Source organism: Neovison vison, chromosome 12, assembly GCF_020171115.1.
Source record: "Neovison vison isolate M4711 chromosome 12, ASM_NN_V1, whole genome shotgun sequence".
In the NCBI taxonomy this organism is placed as follows: Eukaryota; Metazoa; Chordata; class Mammalia; order Carnivora; family Mustelidae; genus Neogale; species Neogale vison.
In genome coordinates this window covers 101080043-101100551 of record NC_058102.1, presented here as the reverse complement: position 1 = coordinate 101100551, position 20509 = coordinate 101080043, and the positions used below count along the sequence as shown (strand labels likewise).

The 20509-nt window shown below is 57.0% G+C and overlaps 2 protein-coding genes across 7 annotated transcripts; one reads left to right on the top strand and one right to left on the bottom strand.

Annotated features, from left to right (window-relative positions):
• Positions 1 to 564: 564 nt before the first annotated feature.
• STAT6 (signal transducer and activator of transcription 6) lies at positions 565 to 14311 on the top strand. Of its 4 annotated transcripts, none has more exons than XM_044226496.1 (22): positions 565 to 815; positions 3490 to 3626; positions 4027 to 4165; positions 4470 to 4553; positions 4989 to 5127; positions 5254 to 5306; positions 5517 to 5665; positions 6478 to 6609; positions 6735 to 6923; positions 7230 to 7341; positions 7458 to 7580; positions 8143 to 8235; positions 8604 to 8810; positions 10014 to 10108; positions 10203 to 10339; positions 10668 to 10814; positions 11028 to 11091; positions 11197 to 11307; positions 11502 to 11585; positions 12559 to 12624; positions 12716 to 12844; positions 12935 to 14311. In XM_044226496.1, exons 2-22 carry the CDS (start codon positions 3511 to 3513, stop codon positions 13122 to 13124), a joined length of 2559 nt encoding a protein of 852 aa, XP_044082431.1. In that variant the 5' UTR covers positions 565 to 815; positions 3490 to 3510; the 3' UTR covers positions 13125 to 14311. The 4 variants fall into 4 exon arrangements, with proteins under 4 accessions (XP_044082431.1, XP_044082432.1, XP_044082429.1 ...); XM_044226497.1 differs by having other exon boundaries at positions 3487 to 3626; positions 7254 to 7341; XM_044226494.1 differs by having other exon boundaries at positions 3487 to 3626.
• Positions 14239 to 20305, bottom strand: NAB2 (NGFI-A binding protein 2). 3 transcript variants are annotated; one of them, XM_044226498.1, is made up of 7 exons: positions 20014 to 20305; positions 17734 to 18607; positions 17145 to 17278; positions 16747 to 16798; positions 16524 to 16656; positions 16114 to 16305; positions 14239 to 15112 (listed from the first exon to the last, which is right to left on the bottom strand). In XM_044226498.1, exons 1-7 carry the CDS (start codon positions 20094 to 20096, stop codon positions 15003 to 15005), a joined length of 1578 nt encoding a protein of 525 aa, XP_044082433.1. In that variant the 5' UTR covers positions 20097 to 20305; the 3' UTR covers positions 14239 to 15002. The 3 variants fall into 3 exon arrangements, with proteins under 3 accessions (XP_044082433.1, XP_044082434.1, XP_044082435.1); XM_044226499.1 differs by lacking the exon at positions 20014 to 20305 and adding an exon at positions 19283 to 19647; XM_044226500.1 differs by lacking the exon at positions 16114 to 16305 and having other exon boundaries at positions 20014 to 20304.
• Positions 20306 to 20509: the final 204 nt, after the last annotated feature.

Sequence of the window (20509 nt, the reverse complement as noted above, 5' to 3'; positions counted from 1 at the left end):
TCAGTACAAGAGAGTCCTTCTGGAGTCTTCCAGAATTCTGAGCTCTGGGGTCCCCTCCCCCACTCCCTCCCATCAGTGGTCACGCAACCTCTAAGTCTCCCCGGCCAAGAAGGGAGGAGGATCTAGGAGTTCCAGACAGCCTGGAGCTCCCTGGCTGCTTTCAGGGTCCTCCACTGGAGGGAGCACAGAGCCCAGAGGGATTTAGCTTTTTCAGAGGTCCCGGGGTGGGGGGTGGGGGTGCCCAGTTCTTCCTGTGCCCAAATCACAGGCCCCAGCAAAATTCTGAGTATGGGAGAGGCAGTTTGGAGCCACAGGTCTCCGCTTGGTTTTAGGTGACTTTCTGGAGAAAAGTTGATCACTTTTGAGGGGACACAGTAAATGGGGGTCAGGCTCCCCTCCAGTCTGGTCCCAAGGTCGGGAGCCCCAGTCCTTGCTCCTTGGAACCCATGATCCCCCACTCGGCACAGGAGGCACACACGCTCACCCTACTTTCTTCCTCTTCCTCCTCCAGCCCACTTTCTCTTCTCTGTGTCGTCAGAGCTCCAGGGAGGGACCTGGTTAGACGGAGAAGCCGGAAACAGCGGGCTGGGGCAGCCAGTGCTTACACTGAGGAGGAAAGACGGGAGAGGTTGTGTGTGTGTGTGTGTGTGTGTGTGTGTGTGTGTGTGTGTGTGTTGTTTCTGGTGGTGGTGGTGGTGGAGGGAGGGGGGCAGTGCCCGCAGGGCCAGGCCTGAACTCGCTGGATAGAGCTACGGACTCATGGGGCCTGGCAGTGCCCGCTGAGAGAGGGAGAAGACAGCGGAGGGGTTGCCAAGGTGAGGGGATGCCTCCGAGGAGGGGGAGGGGGAAGTGCTGACTTTAAGTGTGTGTAGGGGGGTGTGGATTAGCAGGGGTACTCTCGGGACCCTACCCTGGGCGGAGTGTATGGTTCCCGGGAAATTGTTTCATTTGGTGTTGGGAGCTGGTGGTCCTGGGTTTGGGCACTTTTGAATTCTCAGAGGAATCTGGTCTGGGCAAGGCCCGGCACGCCTACCTCCCCGCGTGGGTCACTTTTTCCACACCCCCGCCCCCGCACCTCCAGGGGCAAGTAAAGGCACGGAAAGGAGAGCAAGGAGGTGCCCCTCTGCCCTGGAGAGGGGGAGGGGAGGTGGTGCCCCTCCCTAGAAGGTTGATGCCCGAGGGAGGTGGGTCCTTGACAAGCCCCTATCCTGTCCCCCCATAAATGCTGTCGTTCAAGGGTGTGGCTTGGGGGATGAGCGAGCCCCAGATGTAGACCTCATGGTGCCCCGGAGAAGGGGGAATTTCCCCCTCAAAAGTGCTCCACGCTTGGCTGCTGTAGACGCCGAGATTTCCCGGTGGCGGCGCAGGGTTAACCCTCCTCGTGCTGAACTGGCTCCACCTTCCCGCCCCCACTGCCACATACACATATTGGGCAACTCAGAGAAGCTCTTTTGACTTTTGATCCTGTGGTTCCGCGGTCAGAGGGCTTGCGAATGCAGGGTCAGAGGTGATCGGATTTAGGCCAGAAAGCAAGCTGCGGAGCATGGTGGACGTCCGGGCTTGCCTTCCAGGTTGGAAAGTGTTGGGGAACGCTGGCCCCGCCCTCCCGCGCCGTGGCTCCTCCTCCCCGCCGGTCTTCTGGGGGGCTTAAAGCTTACGGTGCGGGCAGTCCGCAGTCTGTGCAGGCCCCTGGGCTCAGCTTCGTTATAGGGTGGCCCTCTGAGGTTTGGGGATGGATTAGGGGAGGAGATTTGAAGCCTGGGCCTTGCCGGGAGGCTGGTCACTCGACAAGGGTTTATAGAAGAAAGTGGGGAGCGAGTGGGGGGGGGGGCTGCCTTCTGCTTAAGGATTACCTGTCTCCACTTGGGTAGGGATAGAGGGTCAAAGGTCTGAGCACCATGAGAAACAAGAGAGGAAGAGAGAAGAGAGGAATGGAGTCCTCTCTTGAATTTGAAACATAGACCAATAGGTGCCCCACTCCAGGGTGGGAGGTGGTAGAGAAAGGCCTGTTGGGAGATCCTGAGCAGGCGGGAGGGTTCTGCTTTTCAGAGAAAAGAGCTAAAGGGTATAGAAGCTGGTGGGTGGGGGGAGCAAGAAGGCTTGGAACCAAGAATCTCCAGAGAAGGGTTCCCTCTCTTTTCTATCCCTTCGGAAGTCTGGGAGAGAGGAATAGCCAAAACCCCAGCAAGAGGGCTTGCGGTTACTGGGTTGGGGGAGACTCAGGGCATTTCCACCGCCATTCTCTCATCTCTAGGAGAGGGGCACTATGGGACACAGGCTCTGAGAGACCCCTGGGAAAACACTGGTTGACCCCCCCCACCCTGCAGCCCACCCAGAAATGGGGATGCGACCCTCTGCCCTACTTCTTCCATCTCCTCCTTTCCTCTCTCCTTCTTTTCTCCTCTGCCCTTGGCCTCTAGCCCAGCCTCTAGCTTCCTCTTCCCAGCTTCTAGGCTCTTCACTCCAGACTTACTAACACTACTTTTTCTCCAATCTCTCCCACCTTCTTTCCAAGTTCTCTCTGCTTCACCCTTTCCTCCATCTCCGCCTCCCTTTGTCAGCTCTCCTCCCACAGCCCCACCTCTTAGGATGTTGGGGTCTGGATGTGGAAGGGGCCCTCACAGAACGGTGTCACTTACCTCTTGGAATCAAATCCTGATTTCCGAACTCACTGGCTCAGTGGCCTTGGCAAGATAGAGAACCTCCTTTAGACTCCGTTTCTTCATCTATGAAAGGGCATAGATCCATATTTTAAAAATCACTGCAAAGCTCTGAGATAATGAGCTTCATGTAATGCCTCAAACATAGTAAATTCTCAATAAATGGTAGCTGTTAATGCTTTCCCGTTCTCTTCGTCATCGCCCAGCCTGGTCGTTTTCAAATTATCTCATGGAGCCCCAGGATTTTGAGGGGTGTCCTTAGTGACATCTTTGGGGTCAGGAGGTAGGGAGAGGGAAGTAGAAGCCGTAGGATTTGGGGCCTACCACACTTGCTTTCAACAGAGAAACTCTAGTGTTATACCTTTTATGTAATTGGGATTCCACAGATTAAACACTAAAATTGTCTACTACTTTAGAAATTTTTGGAAAGTTCTGCATGTATCCAAATCTCATATTTTATGAGATGAGAAGATCAAGCCTCACAGTGGGGAGGTTCCTTGCCCACAGAACCAGAGCCAGCTCCGAGCTGCAATCCAAGTCCTCTGCCTTCTCTCAGAGAGCTTTCTGTACTCTGCCCACCTGTCCTATCCTTCCAGCCCTCTGGCTGTAATTCAGCTCTTCCTACCCCATCACCCCTTTGTTTACAACTGGAGGGATTACCTTGTTTGGGGCATTGACCAATGATGTCCCCCGTTTGAGGTGTCAGGCTGTGAGTGGTGATGGGGATGGGATCTGGGATCTGGGATCTGTAGGAGGTTGCTGGCTGCCCCCGGAACGTAAGCCGACTTTCTTGGGTGCCTCTCAGAGTGGCCTTGTTCCTTTCCAGAAGGCACCCTCCAAACCCCAGATCATGTCTCTGTGGGGTCTGGTCTCCAAGATGCCTCCGGAAAAACTGCAGCGGCTCTATGTCGACTTTCCCCAACACCTGCGGCATCTCCTGAGTGACTGGCTGGAGAACCAGCCCTGGTAAGTCCTAGCTTCCCTGTGCTGGTCTCCTCCAGGTCTTCCCTCTCCCACCTTCCTTCTCCTTAGATTGCTCTGTCCCATGTCGGGACTTGGGATGCGTTATTCCCTGTGTGGTGGCCAAGATTTAGCGGGGACCAGATTATGCACATTGACACATGGAGTCCCCCACACCCTAAGGAGCCCCAGTCAAAGAGGAAGAAGGTCAGGACTGGGGCAAGGGGACATCCCATAGCAGCTGGAAAATTGGGGAACAAGGGGCACATGGATGAGGCTGAACGGGGGGGGCATGGATGGAGACTAGGACTGGGAAGGAGCTGCTGAGCTGTTTGTTGAAGGGCGGAAGATCAGTAGAACTGAAGAAACCCTGACCCAAGGCCACCTCATCTTGATCTTCCCACAGGGAGTTCCTGGTCGGCTCAGACACCTTCTGCTGCAACATGGCTAGTGCCCTCCTTTCTGCCACTGTCCAGCGCCTTCAGACTTCCGCTGGAAAGCAGGGGGAGGGGAGTGCCATCTTGCAACACATCAGCACCCTGGAGGTAGGGACAGGGAGGGGAGGGGATGAGGCTGGAGTGGGGCTGGAGTGGAGCTGGGATGAGACCTGGAACACCTGAAGAAATTGGATGCGAGAGCAAATTGGTGTTCCTGTAGTTAGCTGTTAGCTAGCATGCAAATGAGGTTTTAAAAGCATGCAAATGCATGAAAACTTCTGGAGTCCACAGTTGTGCTGCCTTTCTGTGTGCTTAGGAATGGGGTGGGGGGTGGTGGTGGCGTGGATTGGAGGGGGAGAATAACATGGGTGAGAGCCAGGCTAACCCAGTCCGCCACTCTTCATTTCTCTAGAGCATATATCAAAGGGACCCCCTGAAGCTGGTGGCCACTTTTAGACAAATCCTTCAAGGGGAGAAAAAAGCTGTTATGGAACAGGTATTGTTAATACCCCACCTCCCACCCCACGTCAACTCCCTGGGATGTTAGCTTGAGCCATGAGAAACTAGAAGGACTTTGAACTTCAGGAGAGGCTCAATGTTTTAGGCCCAGGATAACCAAAGGAGGTTCCAGGGGTCAGAGTGCTCCCCAAGCCAAGCTCAGGGAAGCTTCAAAATGAGGGGCTGAGGGTAGTGAGGCCTGGGGAGGAGAGAGCAAGGGGTAAGAAGCTGTTTCTGCCAAGAGAGAGATTTTTATCCCCGGGAGATTCCAAAAGGTCAGGGAGAACCTTCAAAGTGGAATTGAGCCAGACAAGGGAAGTGGTTTGTTTCCTTTCGGCAGAGCATGATGGCAGGCAGCCCTTTAGGAAGCAGAGGCCTAGTGTAGAGGGATGACGGAGTATCTCACCTCTTGGTGTCTGTCCCTCCCGTGCAGTTTCGCCACCTGCCAATGCCCTTCCACTGGAAGCAGGAGGAACTGAAGTTTACCACAGCCCTGCAAAGGCTGCAGCACCGGGTGGGGGAAGCTCGCCTTCTCCGAGAGGCCCTGCAGCCAGGGGCTGAGGCTGGCCAAGGTGGGAGCGTGGGTCCGGCGCTCCGAGAGGGTTCTGGGGAGTGGGTGGGAGTGACACCCTCTTGGACCTCACCCTTGACCGAACCTCAGATTTATGTGTACCCCTTATTTCTGCCCTCACCCTCAGTGTCTCTGCACAACTTGTTAGATGCTCCTGCCAACGGGAAGGGGCCAAGTGAGGTAATTGATGGATTGAGAGGTGGAGTTTGGACTCAAAAGTACAGTCCGGGAGGGATCTCAGCTCTGTGGAGGGATGGAGATTAGGCCTCAGAGGGATACACACTGTGGTGGAGAAGGGGCAGGACTGAGAGGGGAAAGAGAGAGTGGCCTGCCCTCGGGCGCTGGAGGAGGAGCCAGGCTGGCCCCTGCTCAGGCCGACCCTGCCTGCAGGCCCTGGCCACGTTGCTGCAGGAGACTGTTGGGGAGCTGGAAGCTGCCCAGGCCCTGGTGCTGAAGAGGATCCAGATTTGGAAACGGCAGCAGCAGCTGGCAGGGAACGGCGCACCCTTTGAAGAGAGCTTGGCACCATTGCAGGAGAGGTCGGGGCAAGACTGATGGGACTGAGGGAGGGCCAGGGATGGGTGTCTGCTGTCCTGGCTGGAGGACAGGTGAGAGACCGAGGTGTCTCTCTGTGACACAGGTGTGAGAGAGAGACCCAGCAGGCCAATTCCAGCAGGGCTGCGAGCTTGCGCTGTTGTCAGGTCCCATCCTGTCTGTCTGAGCACGCCCCGCCGAGGGGAGTGGGAGCGGGAGTTCACCTGGCCCATGCTTGTCTTTTTCTTCCTTCCTTCCTTCCTTCCTTCCTTCCTTCCTTTCTTTTTTAAAAGATCTTATTTATTTATTTGTCAAGACAGAAAGAGAGAGTGCACACAAGCAAGGGGAGCAGCAGGCAGAAGGAGAAGCAGGCTCCATGCTGAGCAAGGAGCCCCATGTGGGACTCAATCCCAGGACCCTGGGATCATGACCTGAGCTGAAGGCAGATGCTTAACCAACTGAGCCACCCAGGCCTCCCTTGGCCCATGCTTTTCTCTTCGAGCCCCTTGCCCAGCGGATTGGGCAGTCTTTTCCTATTTGGTCTGTTGGGCGGAGGCTCCTTTCAATTTGCGCCAAAGTGCCATGCGTGTTGGCAGCTGACGTGGGCATCAGAGTCCTGGGGAAGAGGCAGCCGGGTTTCCACAGGGGTCCAGGTGCAGAGAAGGAGCCTCACACCCAGAGTCAAGGCAGGTCCCACAGCCCCTTCACCCCAGGCGTCTTGCAGCCATACACACTCTCCTGCTTTCGTTCTGGGTCTAGGGGTAGGGAGTTTGGGCCGCCCGAATTGTGTATCCCCTGACCACTGTCCTGGCCCCAGGTGTGAGAGCCTGGTGGACATTTATTCCCAGCTGCAGCAGGAAGTGGGGGCAGCTGGCGGGGAGCTGGAGCCCAAGGCCCGGGCAGTGCTGATCAGCCGGTTGGATGAAGTCCTGCGAACCCTCGTCACTAGGTATGCCCCCTGAGCACTCAACCCGGCCTAGAGCAGACCCTGAGGAAGGAAGAGGCTTAGAGCAGTGGGAAGGGTGCCAGAAGGGACCTAGCCACTAAACTCCCCTGTGTCTTCACTCCTCTCAGCTCCTTTCTGGTGGAGAAGCAGCCCCCCCAGGTTCTGAAGACTCAGACCAAGTTCCAGGCTGGGGTTCGATTCTTACTGGGCCTACGGTTCCTGGGGGCCCCAGCCAAGCCTCCGCTGGTCAGGGCTGACATGGTGACTGAGAAGCAAGCCAGGGAGCTGAGCATGCCCCAGGGGCCTGGGGCTGGAGCGTAAGCCAGGGCTGGTGAAGGTCTGCTGGGCTAGTGGAGGCCAGGGGAGCCTGGGCGACCGGCACCCCAAAAGAGCAGGGTGGTGAGGAGGGAGGGCTATGAGGTGTGTGGACCCTGAATGGTCACGGCAGAGGAAGGGAGGGGACACATCAGGGCTGGAACGGGATGGAGAATTGTGATTTGGCCAAGATAGGGACCTCCTTGAGAATCCAAGCAGGGAGATGGAGATTTGGGGCCGGTCGCCCTTGCCATCCACCCATGGACTCAAGCTTCTCCCCACCCCTGGCCCTGCTGGGATGCACCCAGTCAGTGTCCGACCTCCCCTGGCAGAGAAAGCACTGGGGAAATCATCAACAACACCGTGGCCCTGGAGAACAGCATTCCTGGCAACTGCTGTTCTGCCCTGTTCAAGAACCTGGTGAGGGCTTTGGGGAGCCATTGGGAAGAGTGGGGGTGGGGGTCTTCAGACTGAGGGACTGTCCTTGGAGAGGATGTTGGGAAGTCTCACCCCTGCTCCCCCTCCCACTCCTGCAGCTTCTGAAGAAAATCAAGCGCTGTGAGCGGAAGGGCACTGAGTCCGTCACCGAGGAGAAGTGTGCGGTGCTCTTCTCCACCAGCTTCACATTTGGCCCCAACAAACTCCCCATCCAGCTCCAGGTGAACTGAGCCTCTCAGGCTGCCCAGTCTAGAGCACCGGCTCCCCACCATGCTACATGCTGGGGCCCTGGCTCCTCGCTCCTCATGATGGCTCCGTAGCCCGTGCCTCTGGGATCCGTGTGCACTGGGATCAGGGCGAGGGCGGGAGGCGCAAGAGTGTGCCTACCTGGGAATCGTGTGGTGGTGACTAGCTTTTATTATACATTTCATGTAGACCAGGGCACTGTTTTAAGTCATACATACACACACACAGAAGTAAGTACTATCATTAGCCCCATTTCACAGATGAGTCCACTAAGATACAGAGAGACTGAAGAATTTGCCCAGGTCACAACTATGAAGTGCTGGAGCTGGCATTGGAAACCCAGAGGTCTGGCTCTAAACCACTGATTCATAACCACTTGTCTACAGTTAGGCCTTAATGGAGCTTCAGAAAACATTGGATAACACACCAGGAACATTTGACTATGTTGTGTGACTCCTAGAGCGTCCCTGCATTCTCAGAGCCAACCCCCTGAGGAAGCCCCTTGCTCCAAGATCCCCCTCTTCTCGCCCCTGTCAGGCTCTGTCTCTGCCGCTAGTGGTCATTGTCCACGGCAACCAGGACAACAATGCCAAAGCCACCATCTTGTGGGACAATGCCTTCTCTGAGATGGTGAGGAAAGACCTGGAGTGGCCATGGAGGGAGGGAGGGGAGGAACAGGGGCAAGCAACGTGGGCTGTCATGTGGGGGGAGGCAGGGAGCAGACATGTTCAAATGGGAGTGGCCATAACTCCTTTCATCAAACTCTCTAACTTCACGCTTTTATACTTCTGACCTCTTTCCGTGCTGGTCTTAACAGCTACCATGTTGTAGCACCCTAAACTATTTTCGGAAAAGCACCATCTTTGTGAGCGAGCTCAGGGGGATAATGGCTGGGAAGGGCAGCGCTGGGGAGGTGGGAGGGAGGAAGGAGGAAGGCCCATCCTGAGGAAGAAGGAGAATGATAGTCTGAAGTGTCCTATCCTTCCACTTCACCCCAGGACCGTGTCCCCTTCGTGGTGGCTGAGCGCGTGCCGTGGGAGAAGATGTGTGAAACTCTCAACCTCAAGTTCATGGCTGAAGTGGGGACCAATCGGGGGCTACTCCCAGAGCACTTCCTCTTCCTAGCCCAGAAGATCTTCAATGATAACAGCCTCAGCATGGAGGCCTTCCAGCACCGTTCCGTGTCCTGGTCACAGTTCAACAAGGTCATTCCCCTGCTTTTTGGACCTCCCACCCCTAAGCTCTTCATCCATGAGGCACTCAGGACCTTCCCAACCTCTGTCCAGAGACTGACCTCTGGGGTCTTTGTGGTGCCCCATCATGGGGATCAGGGAAGCCTCCATCACAGCCCAGGCAGGAAAACCCTTCAGTCGGGCGGGTAAGCCCAGAGGGAGCATTCCCTAGCGTCCCTCATGTTTTGGACTGGGGGCCCTCTGTCCTCCCTCTCTACCAGTGACTCGCATGACTCATCCAGATTGTGTGTAAACACAGCTCTGATTCAAAATGACTTTGACCCATTGGGAAAATAGTTCCTATTTCAAAAACCAGGATGAAATCCCCCAGGGACACGCACAGTGATACCAGCAACCTTGCGCTGACACCTTACTATGTGGCAGGAACTGTGTTTAGCGCATTAGGTGTGTCATCTACTTACCCCTCCCAACATCCCTTTGAGGTAGTTGCTATTATCCGAATTTTACAGGTGAGGAACGTGATGCTCAGAGGGGTTAAGTCATTTGTCCAGCAGGTGAGGAGGGTGGGATATAATCCCCTATTTCTCGTTCTTAGCCACCGTATTTTAACTGCCCTTAAAGGGAGGTGGCTCAGAACTGGACCGGTTGCAAGAATGGGGGAAAAGGTCTGGATGTCTTGGTTGAGGACCAGCTGGGTAAATGCAGTCATGTACTGTTCTCTTAGCAAAAAAGAAAGAGAAGTCTACATGACGAAAAGATGTGTTAGCAGAGGGAACAGGACACTCGCACCTGGCAATCTGCATTGTCTGGACTCCGCTGCCCTTGTTCTAATCAAGGATCGGTGGAGCGCAGTTGTTAGGAGGGACTCTGGTCTGGACTTCCTGGGCTACATCCCAGCTCTGCCTCTCACCAGCTGTGTAGACCTGGGCAAGTTACTTGACCTTTCTGGGCTTTGACTTCTTCATCTGTAACATGGGATACTTAGAGGCTTGTAAAGATCCGGTAAGCGAATTTATGGAAAGGACGTGCAATACTGCCTGGCACCTGGTCAGTGTGAGGGTTGGCCGTTGTCCTTGATGAGATCTCAGATTCTGTTTTGTCCTTCAGCCCTGTGACTCTGTTGTGTGGGCACTCACACACAAAGCTAGGGCCTGTCCTAACCAGGCCCTAGCTCTGGCCCTCCTGTGTTCACACTAGCTCCTCCTTATTCCCCAGGAGATCCTGCTGGGTCGTGGCTTCACCTTTTGGCAGTGGTTCGACGGTGTCCTGGACCTCACCAAGCGCTGTCTCCGGAGCTACTGGTCAGATCGGTGAGTCCTTGCCCCAGTGGCCTGAGCACTTGTACCCCTCGCTCCTTCTCCACAGCCAGTGCCCCAACCCCATCCTCTCCTTCATCCTGGCCAGGCTGATCATTGGCTTCATCAGCAAACAGTACGTCACTAGCCTTCTTCTCAACGAGCCTGATGGAACATTCCTCCTTCGCTTCAGCGACTCAGAGATTGGAGGCATCACCATTGCCCATGTCATCCGGGGCCAGGATGGTGAGGTCACCCCAGCCAGTCCTCTGTTTCTGTGCCTGTGCCCTCTGGGGTTTCTTCTGGGAAGGAAATGTCTTGGCCTTCCTTGATGCCAAGCCTGATCTTCAGGGAGTCCTTCCTGAGGTCCAACTTCCCTCCACCCTTCTGCAGTCTACCTTCTCATTGTGAGCTCTGTCGGAACAGAGACTGGTTGGTCTCCCTCCCCCAGGACTCTCACCCTAACTCCTCTCCCCCTCACCTTGGTAGACTGAGAGTGGATCCTGTGTTGGGGCTGATGGAGAGGGGGAGAATGTCTGGACAGAGGGGACTCAGGGTCTCATTCCTATTGTAGGCTCCCCACAGATAGAGAACATCCAGCCATTCTCTGCCAAAGACCTATCTATTCGTTCACTGGGAGATCGAATCCGGGACCTTGCTCAGCTCAAAAACCTCTACCCCAAGAAACCCAAGGATGAAGCTTTCCGGAGCCACTACAAGCGTAAGCTGGAGCTCGCAGTTTGAACCCTTCTTTTGCCCATCTCTTCCATCATCCCAGTTGCCCCCTTCCTACACAGTGTATGTCATCCTGACTCTCTCTCCATTTTCAAAGCCCTATTTCTCTTACTTGCCCATCAGCTATGCCCACTTTTGCACATCCCTTCCTCCCCAATCCTGGGGCACTCCATGGCTCTCCTTTCCTCCCCCACAACAGCTGAACAAATGGGTAAGGACGGCAGGGGTTATGTCCCAGCTACCATCAAGATGACTGTGGAAAGGTGAGTGTGGTGTTGTGAACGGTGGGCGGGCCTGGTACTCCTCGCTGGAAGAAGTGGTGGCATCAGCCTTTGGTCAGTCACACGTACCTTCCCTCCCTCCTCCAGGGACCAGCCACTTCCTACCTTGGAGCCCCAAATGCCTACCATGGTGCCAGCTTACGATCTTGGAATGGCCGCTGATTCCCCCATGAATATGCAGCTCAGCCCAGACATGGTGTAAGGAGCTTGAGAGGCAGGAATGGGAGTGGTCTGTGGGGACAGGTGTTTAAGCCTGGGCAGCTGGGAGAGCTGGCAGTAGGGACTGATGTAGGGGATTTCCCTTTCCAGGAGAGGGATTCCCATCTTGGGACAGGAGGTGGGGGTGTCCAGCAGAAGGGCTGGCCTCAGAGGGGTCTGCATTCTTTCCCCAGGTCCCAAGTGTACCCACCGCACTCTCACTCCATCCCCTCGTACCAAGCCCTCTCCCGGGAAGACACGTTGACAACCTTCCCAGAGTAAGTGGAAGGGACACGGATACCCACCTGTAAGGGGGATGGGCATTTACCATTTGTTAGGAGAGGCTCCGCTGTGAGAAAGGGGCAGCAAAAGGCTGACACTCTGTCTCTTCTGTCCACTCCATTGAGAGGTTAGTGGTTAGGATCCAGACTTAGCCAGGTTCAAATTCCAGCTCCACCACCTACTGACTTTGGGCAGGTTGCTTCATACTGGTGCCTGAGAATAGGGAGTATTGATAATAATACTAATAATACCTTCCTCGGGGGATTATTATGAAGGTTAATTGAATTAGTGATACCTGTAAAGCTCACAGCAAAAACTATGTTAAGAACTAAGATTACCTCTCCTGCCACTGTCATTTATCTGCTGTCTGGATTTTTATTTATTCATCTGTTTTGGTCTTGAAGTGGCCTAGACATTTTTCCTCCCTAAGTACACTCTTATAATAACTGCAGGTGCTTATTGATTCTTAGACAAGGCACAACATCTCCTCTCCCAGGAGTTGAGGTAGGGTAGAGACTGGGAGGCTTAGAACCACCAGAGTCCAGAGAAACATTAGAAATTAGCTAATTCAAGGGCTCTTTGGTGATTGAGTCGGTTAAGCATCTGATACTTGGTTTCAGCTCAGGTCATGATCTCAGGGTCATGATCTTAGGGGCCCAGGGATAAAGCCTCCCTCCAAATCCCTGGCACTTGTGTTGTTGAGTGTCTGTTTCTCTCCCCATTTCTTTGCTCCCCTCCTCCCAAATAAATAAAGAAATCAGCTAGCTCAGCCCTTCTCTCCTCCCCCAGCCCAATCCCCAACACATACACGTTTTACAGATGAGAAGGTTGAGCCCACGGCTTACCCAAGACTATGTGGTCGGGAAAAGGAGTTGAAAATTGTTTCCTCATTCAACAACCTTGACTTTGGAACATGCTGCCCTTGTTTAGCCTTCCTTTCTCTGACTGTGCCCTCCTTCCTGTTTCCAGATCTCACCTGCAGATGCCCCCCAACCTGAACCCGATGAACCTGTCCTTTGACCAAACTCACCCTCAGTGAGTGACAGCACCCCTCCCGATCCCATGCTTCCCATTCCTTCCCATCCTTATCCCACCCCCTTCTTACTGACTTTTCTGGTCTTGGCAGGGGCCTGCTCCCATGCCCATCTCAGGAGCATGCCGTGTCCACTCCTGAGCCCCTGCTCTGCTCAGATGTGACCATGGCTGAAGACAGCTGCATGAGCCAGTCGGTGGGAGGGTTCCCTCAGGGAACCTGGTGAGTGGCGGCCTGGGGGTGATGGCTGGGCAAGGGCTGGAGGAGTGGGTGCCATAGCTACCCTACTGTTTCTCCCCTTCCTTCTTACAGGGTTGGTGAAGACATGTTCCCACCCTTGCTGCCTCCTACTGAACAGGACCTCACCAAGCTTCTCCTGGAGGGGCAAGGGGAATCGGGGGGAGGAGCCTTGGGCACTCAGCCCCTCTTGCAGCCCTCTCATTATGGGCAGTCTGGGATCTCAATGTCCCACCTGGACCTAAGGGCCAACCCTAGTTGGTGATCCCAGCTGGAATGGAAGCCCTGAGAAAGACCGCTCTTCTATCCCCCCAGACCTGCTCTGGACACTTGCCCACGCTCCTGCCAAGCGGCAGATGGGGAGAGTGTCCTCCTATCCCCATCTACTCCCTGGTCAGGAGGAAAAGACTGCCAGGAAAATGCACGGTGGGTGGAGCCTATCCACTCCTTCCTCCTACCACACACCCCTGTCCTCCCCCTTCCAACGCTGGAAGGGAAATTCAGGTTCCAAAGTAAGACACGGCCCAACACGCCTGCACACACAGAAAACACACACACACACACCTCTCCCTGGAAGATGGGGCTGAGTTGGAAGGAGGCTGGGCAACAGCACAGGTTAGGGCATAGAGGTCTTCTCTGCCCATCTTGAGCCCGAGCCCAGGACACACACGTAGAAACATGCAGACATGTGCACACATTTGTACGAGGGGCTGGGACCTGAGGGATAGGCTTGGGTCCCAGCCCTGGGGTAGATGGAGAAGCAGTTCAGGAGACCCTGGGTGGGAGAATCTGTACAGTTGGGTTACTGAGGTGGGTTATGCCCAGATTAAAAAACAAATTTCCAACAGCCCCACATTCCTGTCAGTCAGATGGAGATTTTTGGTTATGTGTAGGAGACTGTGCAGGTCAAGGGTTGCGTTTTACGGGCAGCCGTGTGAAAGTGTGCATCCCTGAGACGTGTGAATATACAGATGTCACACACATTCACTGTTATGGCCACAGAAATACGTGTATCTTTCTGATCTTGCCTGTGTGACAAGTTCAGAAGTGTGAAACACTGCACAAAAAACACCAGCGAATGCGCTAGCTTCTCTGATGCACGCTAATCCAGATGTACTCAGCTTTCGTAGGACCGTGGCCCCCGTGGGTCTGTGTGGCTGTGACATCTGTATGTGGCTCTAGCTTTGGTGGCTCAACCCTGCCAATCTTGCCCAAAGGCCAGGGGTGAGTCTGGGACCCAGGCCCGGGCATGAGGTCCTCTGAGTGAATTAGGGGGCCTTCCCTGCTGCTGCTTTTCTCTTTGCCCATTCACTGCCAGCTTCCCTCCACTGCCCCATTCCCGTGCCACCCTTTCTCCCTCTTGGGGTGGGGGTCATCGATCCTAAGCCATAAAATAAATTTTATTCCAAAATAACAAAATAAATAATCTACTGTACACGATCTGAAAAGAAAGACGCTCTAACTGCTCAGACAGGTGCTGCGGTCCAGCCCCCAGCTGAGGGAGACCCTGAGTCCAACCCAGGCCTCCTGAGGGGGCCGGTCGAGGGGACCCCACATTCACCCTACCCCCTACCCCCCAAGAGGGCAGGAGGGAAAAAGTTGCTGAGGACTTGGGGGAAAGATGGGGATAGGTGGGCAAACTGCAGCACTTGTTAAATTAAAGAAACAAACTAGAAGCACAAAAATGGGGGGGCAGAGGGGAGGAGGAGGTCCAGTGTTCCCAGGCCCCCAGTTCTGGGGGGAAACATTGCCATTTTTAGCTGTTGGACCTTCCCAGGGAAGTCCCCTTGTCCCCCATGTCCAAACTGAATCCAACTGCTCATACCACTGGTTCAAGCTACAGAGAACGGGAGTGTGTTGTGTAAGGGAGGGGAGAACCCCAGATACCCTGGAGACAGAGTCCTTGCCCCCTTGCTCTAGGCAAGGGTGAAGGGGCACCACGCACCCTCCTTGTGTCCTCTTGCCAGGCCCCTGCTCGTTATTGCTTGAAGCCCCATAGTTCTATGCCCATGGAGCAGGTGGGGAGGCAGGAGAAGGGCAGCTGAAGGATCCAGGGTTGTGACTAGATGCCAGGGAGGGAGAATGTCGGAGTCCATGTGAGCCAGAAGCCCGAGTCCTGGGTCTGAGGACACCAGTGCACCCCTCACTGCCTGCTGGCCTCTGCCTCCACTTTGACGCTGCTCCTGCGACCTTCCACCAGGGCAGGATGGGGTCCCGGGGCGGGGCATCGGTCCAGCAGCCCTTCTTCAAACTCTGTAGGGAGAAAAGGGGTAAGTTAGGAGGCCGTGGGGTGGACGATGCAAGGAGGTGGCTGGACAGGAGGCAGGAGTCGGGAGACTGCAAAGATGAGCTGGATTTGATAGGCTGCCTCCTGCCCACTGCACGTTTATAGGTGTGTGTATGGGGGGTGTTCCATACCCAAGTGTGTGCGTCCCCCTCCCCTTTCTGGCTGTGTGTAGCGCTCTCTCTGTATGTGTCTCTCTCCTCTGTCTCTCCCGCCTCCGTTCTGCTGGAATTTCTGGTTCTGTCAGGAGCTGTGGGGGTGGCTTGGCTCTGACCTCTCCCCCTCCCCCCCCAGGCTCTGCCGCCCCCACTCATCCCTGGCCCCCTCCCAGGCCCCACCTACCCTACCATGCCCCTCCAGTTTCTTAGAAGCCAAATCAGGGGGAACACAGGAAGCCAGCCTCCCAACTCCTCCCCCAAAAAGAGCCCCCCCTTCCAGTCCCCACCCCCACTTCCCACCCACGCACAGTTTAAAAATACCAAGCCAGGGTTGGTGGCTTTGTCTGCTGCATCACTCTCAGCCCAGCCGCTCTGGCCCTCTGGCGGACTACTCCCTTCCCCCATATGCACACAAAGCATCCCCCTTTGGGCTCCTCTACTTCCCAGCTAGGCAACCTCACTGTAACTCCTAGCCTACCCTACCCTTCTGCCTTGGTGGCAGCTCTGTCTCTGCTTCCTTTCTTGGTGACCCTCCCTTCCTGTTCCTCTAGTCCCCCACTCTCTGTCCCCTTGTTCACTCCAGCACCCCTTTCACAGATCTCCATTAGGATCAGATCCTCCTAGTGAAAACATCCCTGTAGGATCCCCCTTTCCTCAGCCCAAGGCCTGGATGGCTGGAGCCCCAGCACCCTACAGGCTGCCCTCTCTGGTGACTACATCCCTCTCCCTCCCACCTGGCCCCAGGATGCCAGGACTGCTGGGTGGGGCCTGGGTGGCAGGGGTGCTTGGGGACAGCGCTGCTGCTGCCTCACCTGCGAGAGGCGGCTTCGCAGGCACACAGGGGCTGAGGCGCCCCACGCGGTCGTGGGAGACGAGGCGGGCTAGCCGCAGCCCCTCATCCATCAGTGTCTGCTGCAGGATGTGGCGGCTCCACAGCCCATGGGCTGGCAATGCCAGCGGCAGGTCAGCAGGGGGCGGCGTCAGCCTTGGGCATGACCCCACAGCTGTGGGCATGGGCACGGATCAGGTAAGGGACTACAGTCAACGGAACCCCGCCCCGCCCCCCCCAACCTCAAGCGCAAAGCAGACCCATAGGCCCAGGCCCCTTTGCCCCCATCCAGCCAGGCCTCCCAACCCTGCTCCAGGCAGAGGCCTCCTAGCTCCTTCCTCCCACCTACTCCACGCCCAGAACTCGAAGAAAAGTATTCTGATGGACACTCACCCTGCAAGTGTCCGTCAAGACTCTCCCCAGACAGGCTGGCACTGTCCTCCTCCAGGCTGGGCCGGTATGGGGGTGCATAGGACTCAGAGCCTGGTGGAGGCTGCTGGAGTTCCGAGTGACTTTGCTCTCCAACCTGTGGATGCCCCAAAGGGGAAGATGAGGACCTAACAAGGGAGGGGTTGGGGAGGGGCACTAACACCGTGTGTCCACCCTAGAAACCTACCTCCTGTTTTAACTTCTTCAGTGGAGGGCCTCCCAGTTCTTCGGGGTGAAGCCTGCGAAGATGAGAGCAGTAAGGAAGGTGAAGCTGGGGAGGTGGGAAGGTGAAGCATGGTGGGGCAGAACATAGAATCTGGGGAAGAGCGTGTGCTCTTTCAAGATCAGAAAGCAGCTGACTGAGCAGGAGTGTCTAGCTCTGATACTGCTGTTGTGGGTGAGCAGACAAAACCTGAGATGGACAGGAGGAGGGCCCAGGCCCAGACAAGTGGGCTTGGCGCAAAGCAGGACACACACGTGGGCAGGAAGCAGGCTTAGAGGCCCCTGCCTGGGAAGTCAGGCCCAGGACCCAGCTCCTTGGCAGGATTGTCTAATCTAGGAGGAACCTGGAGAAGGAAGTCTCACCTGGAGCCCTTCAATGAGGACAGGTAGGTGCTCTCTCGGGCCACTTGGCGCGATAGGGAGAAGAGCTCCACCCTCCGCAGTAAAAGCGTGTTGTCCCGCATGCAGAACTGTGCGGCAGCTTCGTTGATGGTCAGCTGTGGAGAGGGCCGCCCGAGCGGGCACAGTCCTCAGGCCCCGCTGCCTTGCCCAGACCTCCTCCCACCCTTCGCCATCAGACACATAAAGCCCGTGCATTAGACGCTTGTTAAGGATCTGATGCTATGGAGTTCTCTGGAGGCGTAAGACAAAGGCCAACATCCCTGGCTGCCGAGGGAGCCTGGAGTCCCCTCAGCCAGAGCAGTCCCGAGCGGCACTAAGCGGGACTGCCCGGCACTGGCCTGTACCTCTGCTTCGCTCTCAGCTGAGGAGGGAAGCACTGCAGTGGCCGGGACCGGGTTGTGTGTGGGGGTGTGGGTGTGTGTGTGGGTGACGGGGGCATGGGGTCCTGGTCAGGAGGCAAGGAAACAGGTTGGGGAGGGCGAAGGTTCTCCACGGTGAGGAGGGTGAGGCCTGGGAGCCAAGTGCAATCCTAGGAGAATGGGGTCCTCACCTCGTGCAGGCTGAGCTGCTTGCCCTCCCGCCGCTTGGAGTCAAAACGGCCGTAAATGATGCTGTATTTGCGGATCTCCTCCTCCTTCTGGCTGTCGCTGTCGTCCATCTCAAAGATGTGCCCCACGCTCCGCGCCAGCTTCTTGTTTAGCTTCAGCAGGGATGTCACCTCCCCAGCATCCCCCCTTGGGAAGCTCCGGAAGATCCTCTCCACACTCTCCACCACCATGCGCACCATCTCTGGTTCCAGGCGATCCGGACCACCCCCAGCCCCAGCTGCTGCCAGCCCCCCAGCCCCGGTCCCCTCCGGGACTCCTCCCCCTGCAGGTGGGGAGAAGGGGGGTGAGCCTGCCTCCTCTTCTCCTCCCGCCCCAACGTCGGACTCTGGAGTGCTCCGTCCTGGCCAGATCCTGGGGTCTCCGGCCCCAGGTCCCCCAGGCAGTGGTGACAGCTTTTCTCCAAGTTCAAGGGGGCTCTTGGGGCTAAAACTGCGGGCACTGCCTGCCTTTTCCCCTGGGCTGCTATGCCCATTGCTCATGCTTCCTTTCCGGGTGCCTGCAGTCTCAGAGATCTTGAAAAGTGGGATACTGGAGACAGGCACAGCAGGCACTGGCTGACTGAAGAGCCCTGGATTGGTGGCCCATTCTCTCAGTGCCTTCTGCAGGCGGCGGACATGGAGGGGCTTGGTGGCCATGCCCACGAGTGCCATGATCTCCAGGAACTCTTCCTCGCCAGCCTCACACAGTTGCTGCACGTCGTCCCCTCCCTGCTGGATGAAGGTTTCATAGTAGGAAAGGAGATTGGCGCGCTGCAGGACCCGGTAAAGCTGCAGCTCCCCCAGTGTCCGAGGCAGTGCCATGGCTCGGGCACTGGGCCTGAAGAGGAGTGCAGTAGAGAGAAAGGCAGGCAGTCAGTATGGGTCCTCCTGCTGAGTACCAACCCACACTCGCAATTGTCCTCTCTTTCCTGCTTGCTTCTCTTCCCCTCCTCTAATGTGCTCTCTGCCCAAGACCCAAGCCTGAGCACAGACTCAGAACTAGGCATTACCAGGAGGCATAAACACAGCAGTGCCATCCCAGACCGGCCACAAGTACCAAAAGGCAGCCCAGTCTCTCTGCCAAAATCAAAGGCTCTTCACCCCCATTCTCAGCTTTTACTTTCTGGCCTGGGGCAAGGAGACCTTGAGCAGTGAGGCCATCCAGCACCCTCCCGGGATGGCTGGGCTTCCTTTTCCCCCAGAACAGTCTTCACCCTCCACCCTAAATGCCCAGCAGTCTCAGCTTTACTCAAGGTGACTTTCTACACTGAGGTGCATGTAGGACCCCTGTCCTCCCCACAGTTGATGCCTGGGACCTACTGCTGGCCAGTTTCACTCCGTGGTGGCGTCCTACCCAGGCAGCTGCAAGGGAGGGGTGTGGCCCTTTCTCACTCAGCAAGCCTGGCGGACCCCTGCTCTGCTCAGCTCCCCTGAGCTGTTCCGCAGGACCTCCCCTCTCCTCCCGACTGCCCAGTGCCCCTTAAGTTGGCCCCTCTCCAGTGACCTTCCCCACCTGCTGGGTAGGTAGGCCGATCCCTTCAGCTCAGGCGCCAGCAGGGAGGAGTGCCTCAATTGTTCTGCTCGGGGGCCTGTTCCGCCCACACACACTCCTACAGCGGCAGCGTGAGTGGGCGAAAACCGCCCGGGGGCTCCCACCTACCTCCTCTCCCTCATTTTCCACCCACACCTCCAAGTGGAGCAGAGGAGCGGCTCAAAGCCTCTTGAGGGAGGGGCTGCAGACCGAAACTCCCCTCCGCGTGCCGTAAATATAGCTACAGAAAAGAGAAGGGAAGCCTAAAGCTTCTTTACAGCTCTGCTGATGCTCTCCCCTGGCTCCGAGGCACCGGCTTCTCCCGGACCCCGGGGCTCGCGTACTCCGTATCAACGGAAGACTGAAACAGCGCAGCAGCCCTCCCCCAGCCCTATTACCAGCCAGAGCTCCAGGGCTTCCCCTGGCGTTTGGGGGCCCCCACATTCTTTGCAGGGGGTTCACATGCCAGATCACATCGGCAGAGTAAACGAGGGATGGAAAATTAAGTACTACTCTTTCATATCCAGCTTCATCCGCTCCCTACCTGCTCCCAGGGCCCCTAATTCAAAGACGCACCCCCTTTTCAATCTGTCTCCACCCCCCACCCCCGTCCCGCTTCCCCTCGTTCTCTCCTCGACCTCCGCCCTCCGGACCCCTTTACTGAGTCCAGCTCCACCCATTCCACTCCCCGCCGCTTCCCTCTGCCCACTAACTTGGGTCTGGGCTGCGGGGTCCGGCGGGCGCAGTCCCCTCCGCCCGGCGGCTGCTCGGCTGTGGGGGAGGGCGCTCTGTGCATGGACGGCCGGAGGCCACAGGGGCTGCCCCTCTCGGTGCCCAGCGCTCGGCGCCTGGCGCGCGCTGCCGTGTCCGCCGCTGTCCGGGCTCCGTCCCTCCCTCCACGTCTCCTCTCTCCGAGCCTCCGCGCCTCTGTCTGTGCCTCTGCCCCCCCCTCCCCGGCTGCGCTTGCCGCCTCTCCGCGCCGCCGCCCCCGCAGGACGCACGGGGAGCGAGGCCCGGCGCGGCGCTGGCTGCCGGGCGGGCGGAGGGCGTGGGCAGCGCCGGGGGCGGGGGCCGGGGGCGGGGGGCGGGCGCCAGGGCCTCGGGGCCGGCGGTGGAGGCGCCGCGGCTGAGCGACGGAGAGAGGCGGAGACTAGGGGGAGGGGGCGTGGAGCGGGAGGCGGAGGCGGGGACTCGGAGCTGCGGCGCCGA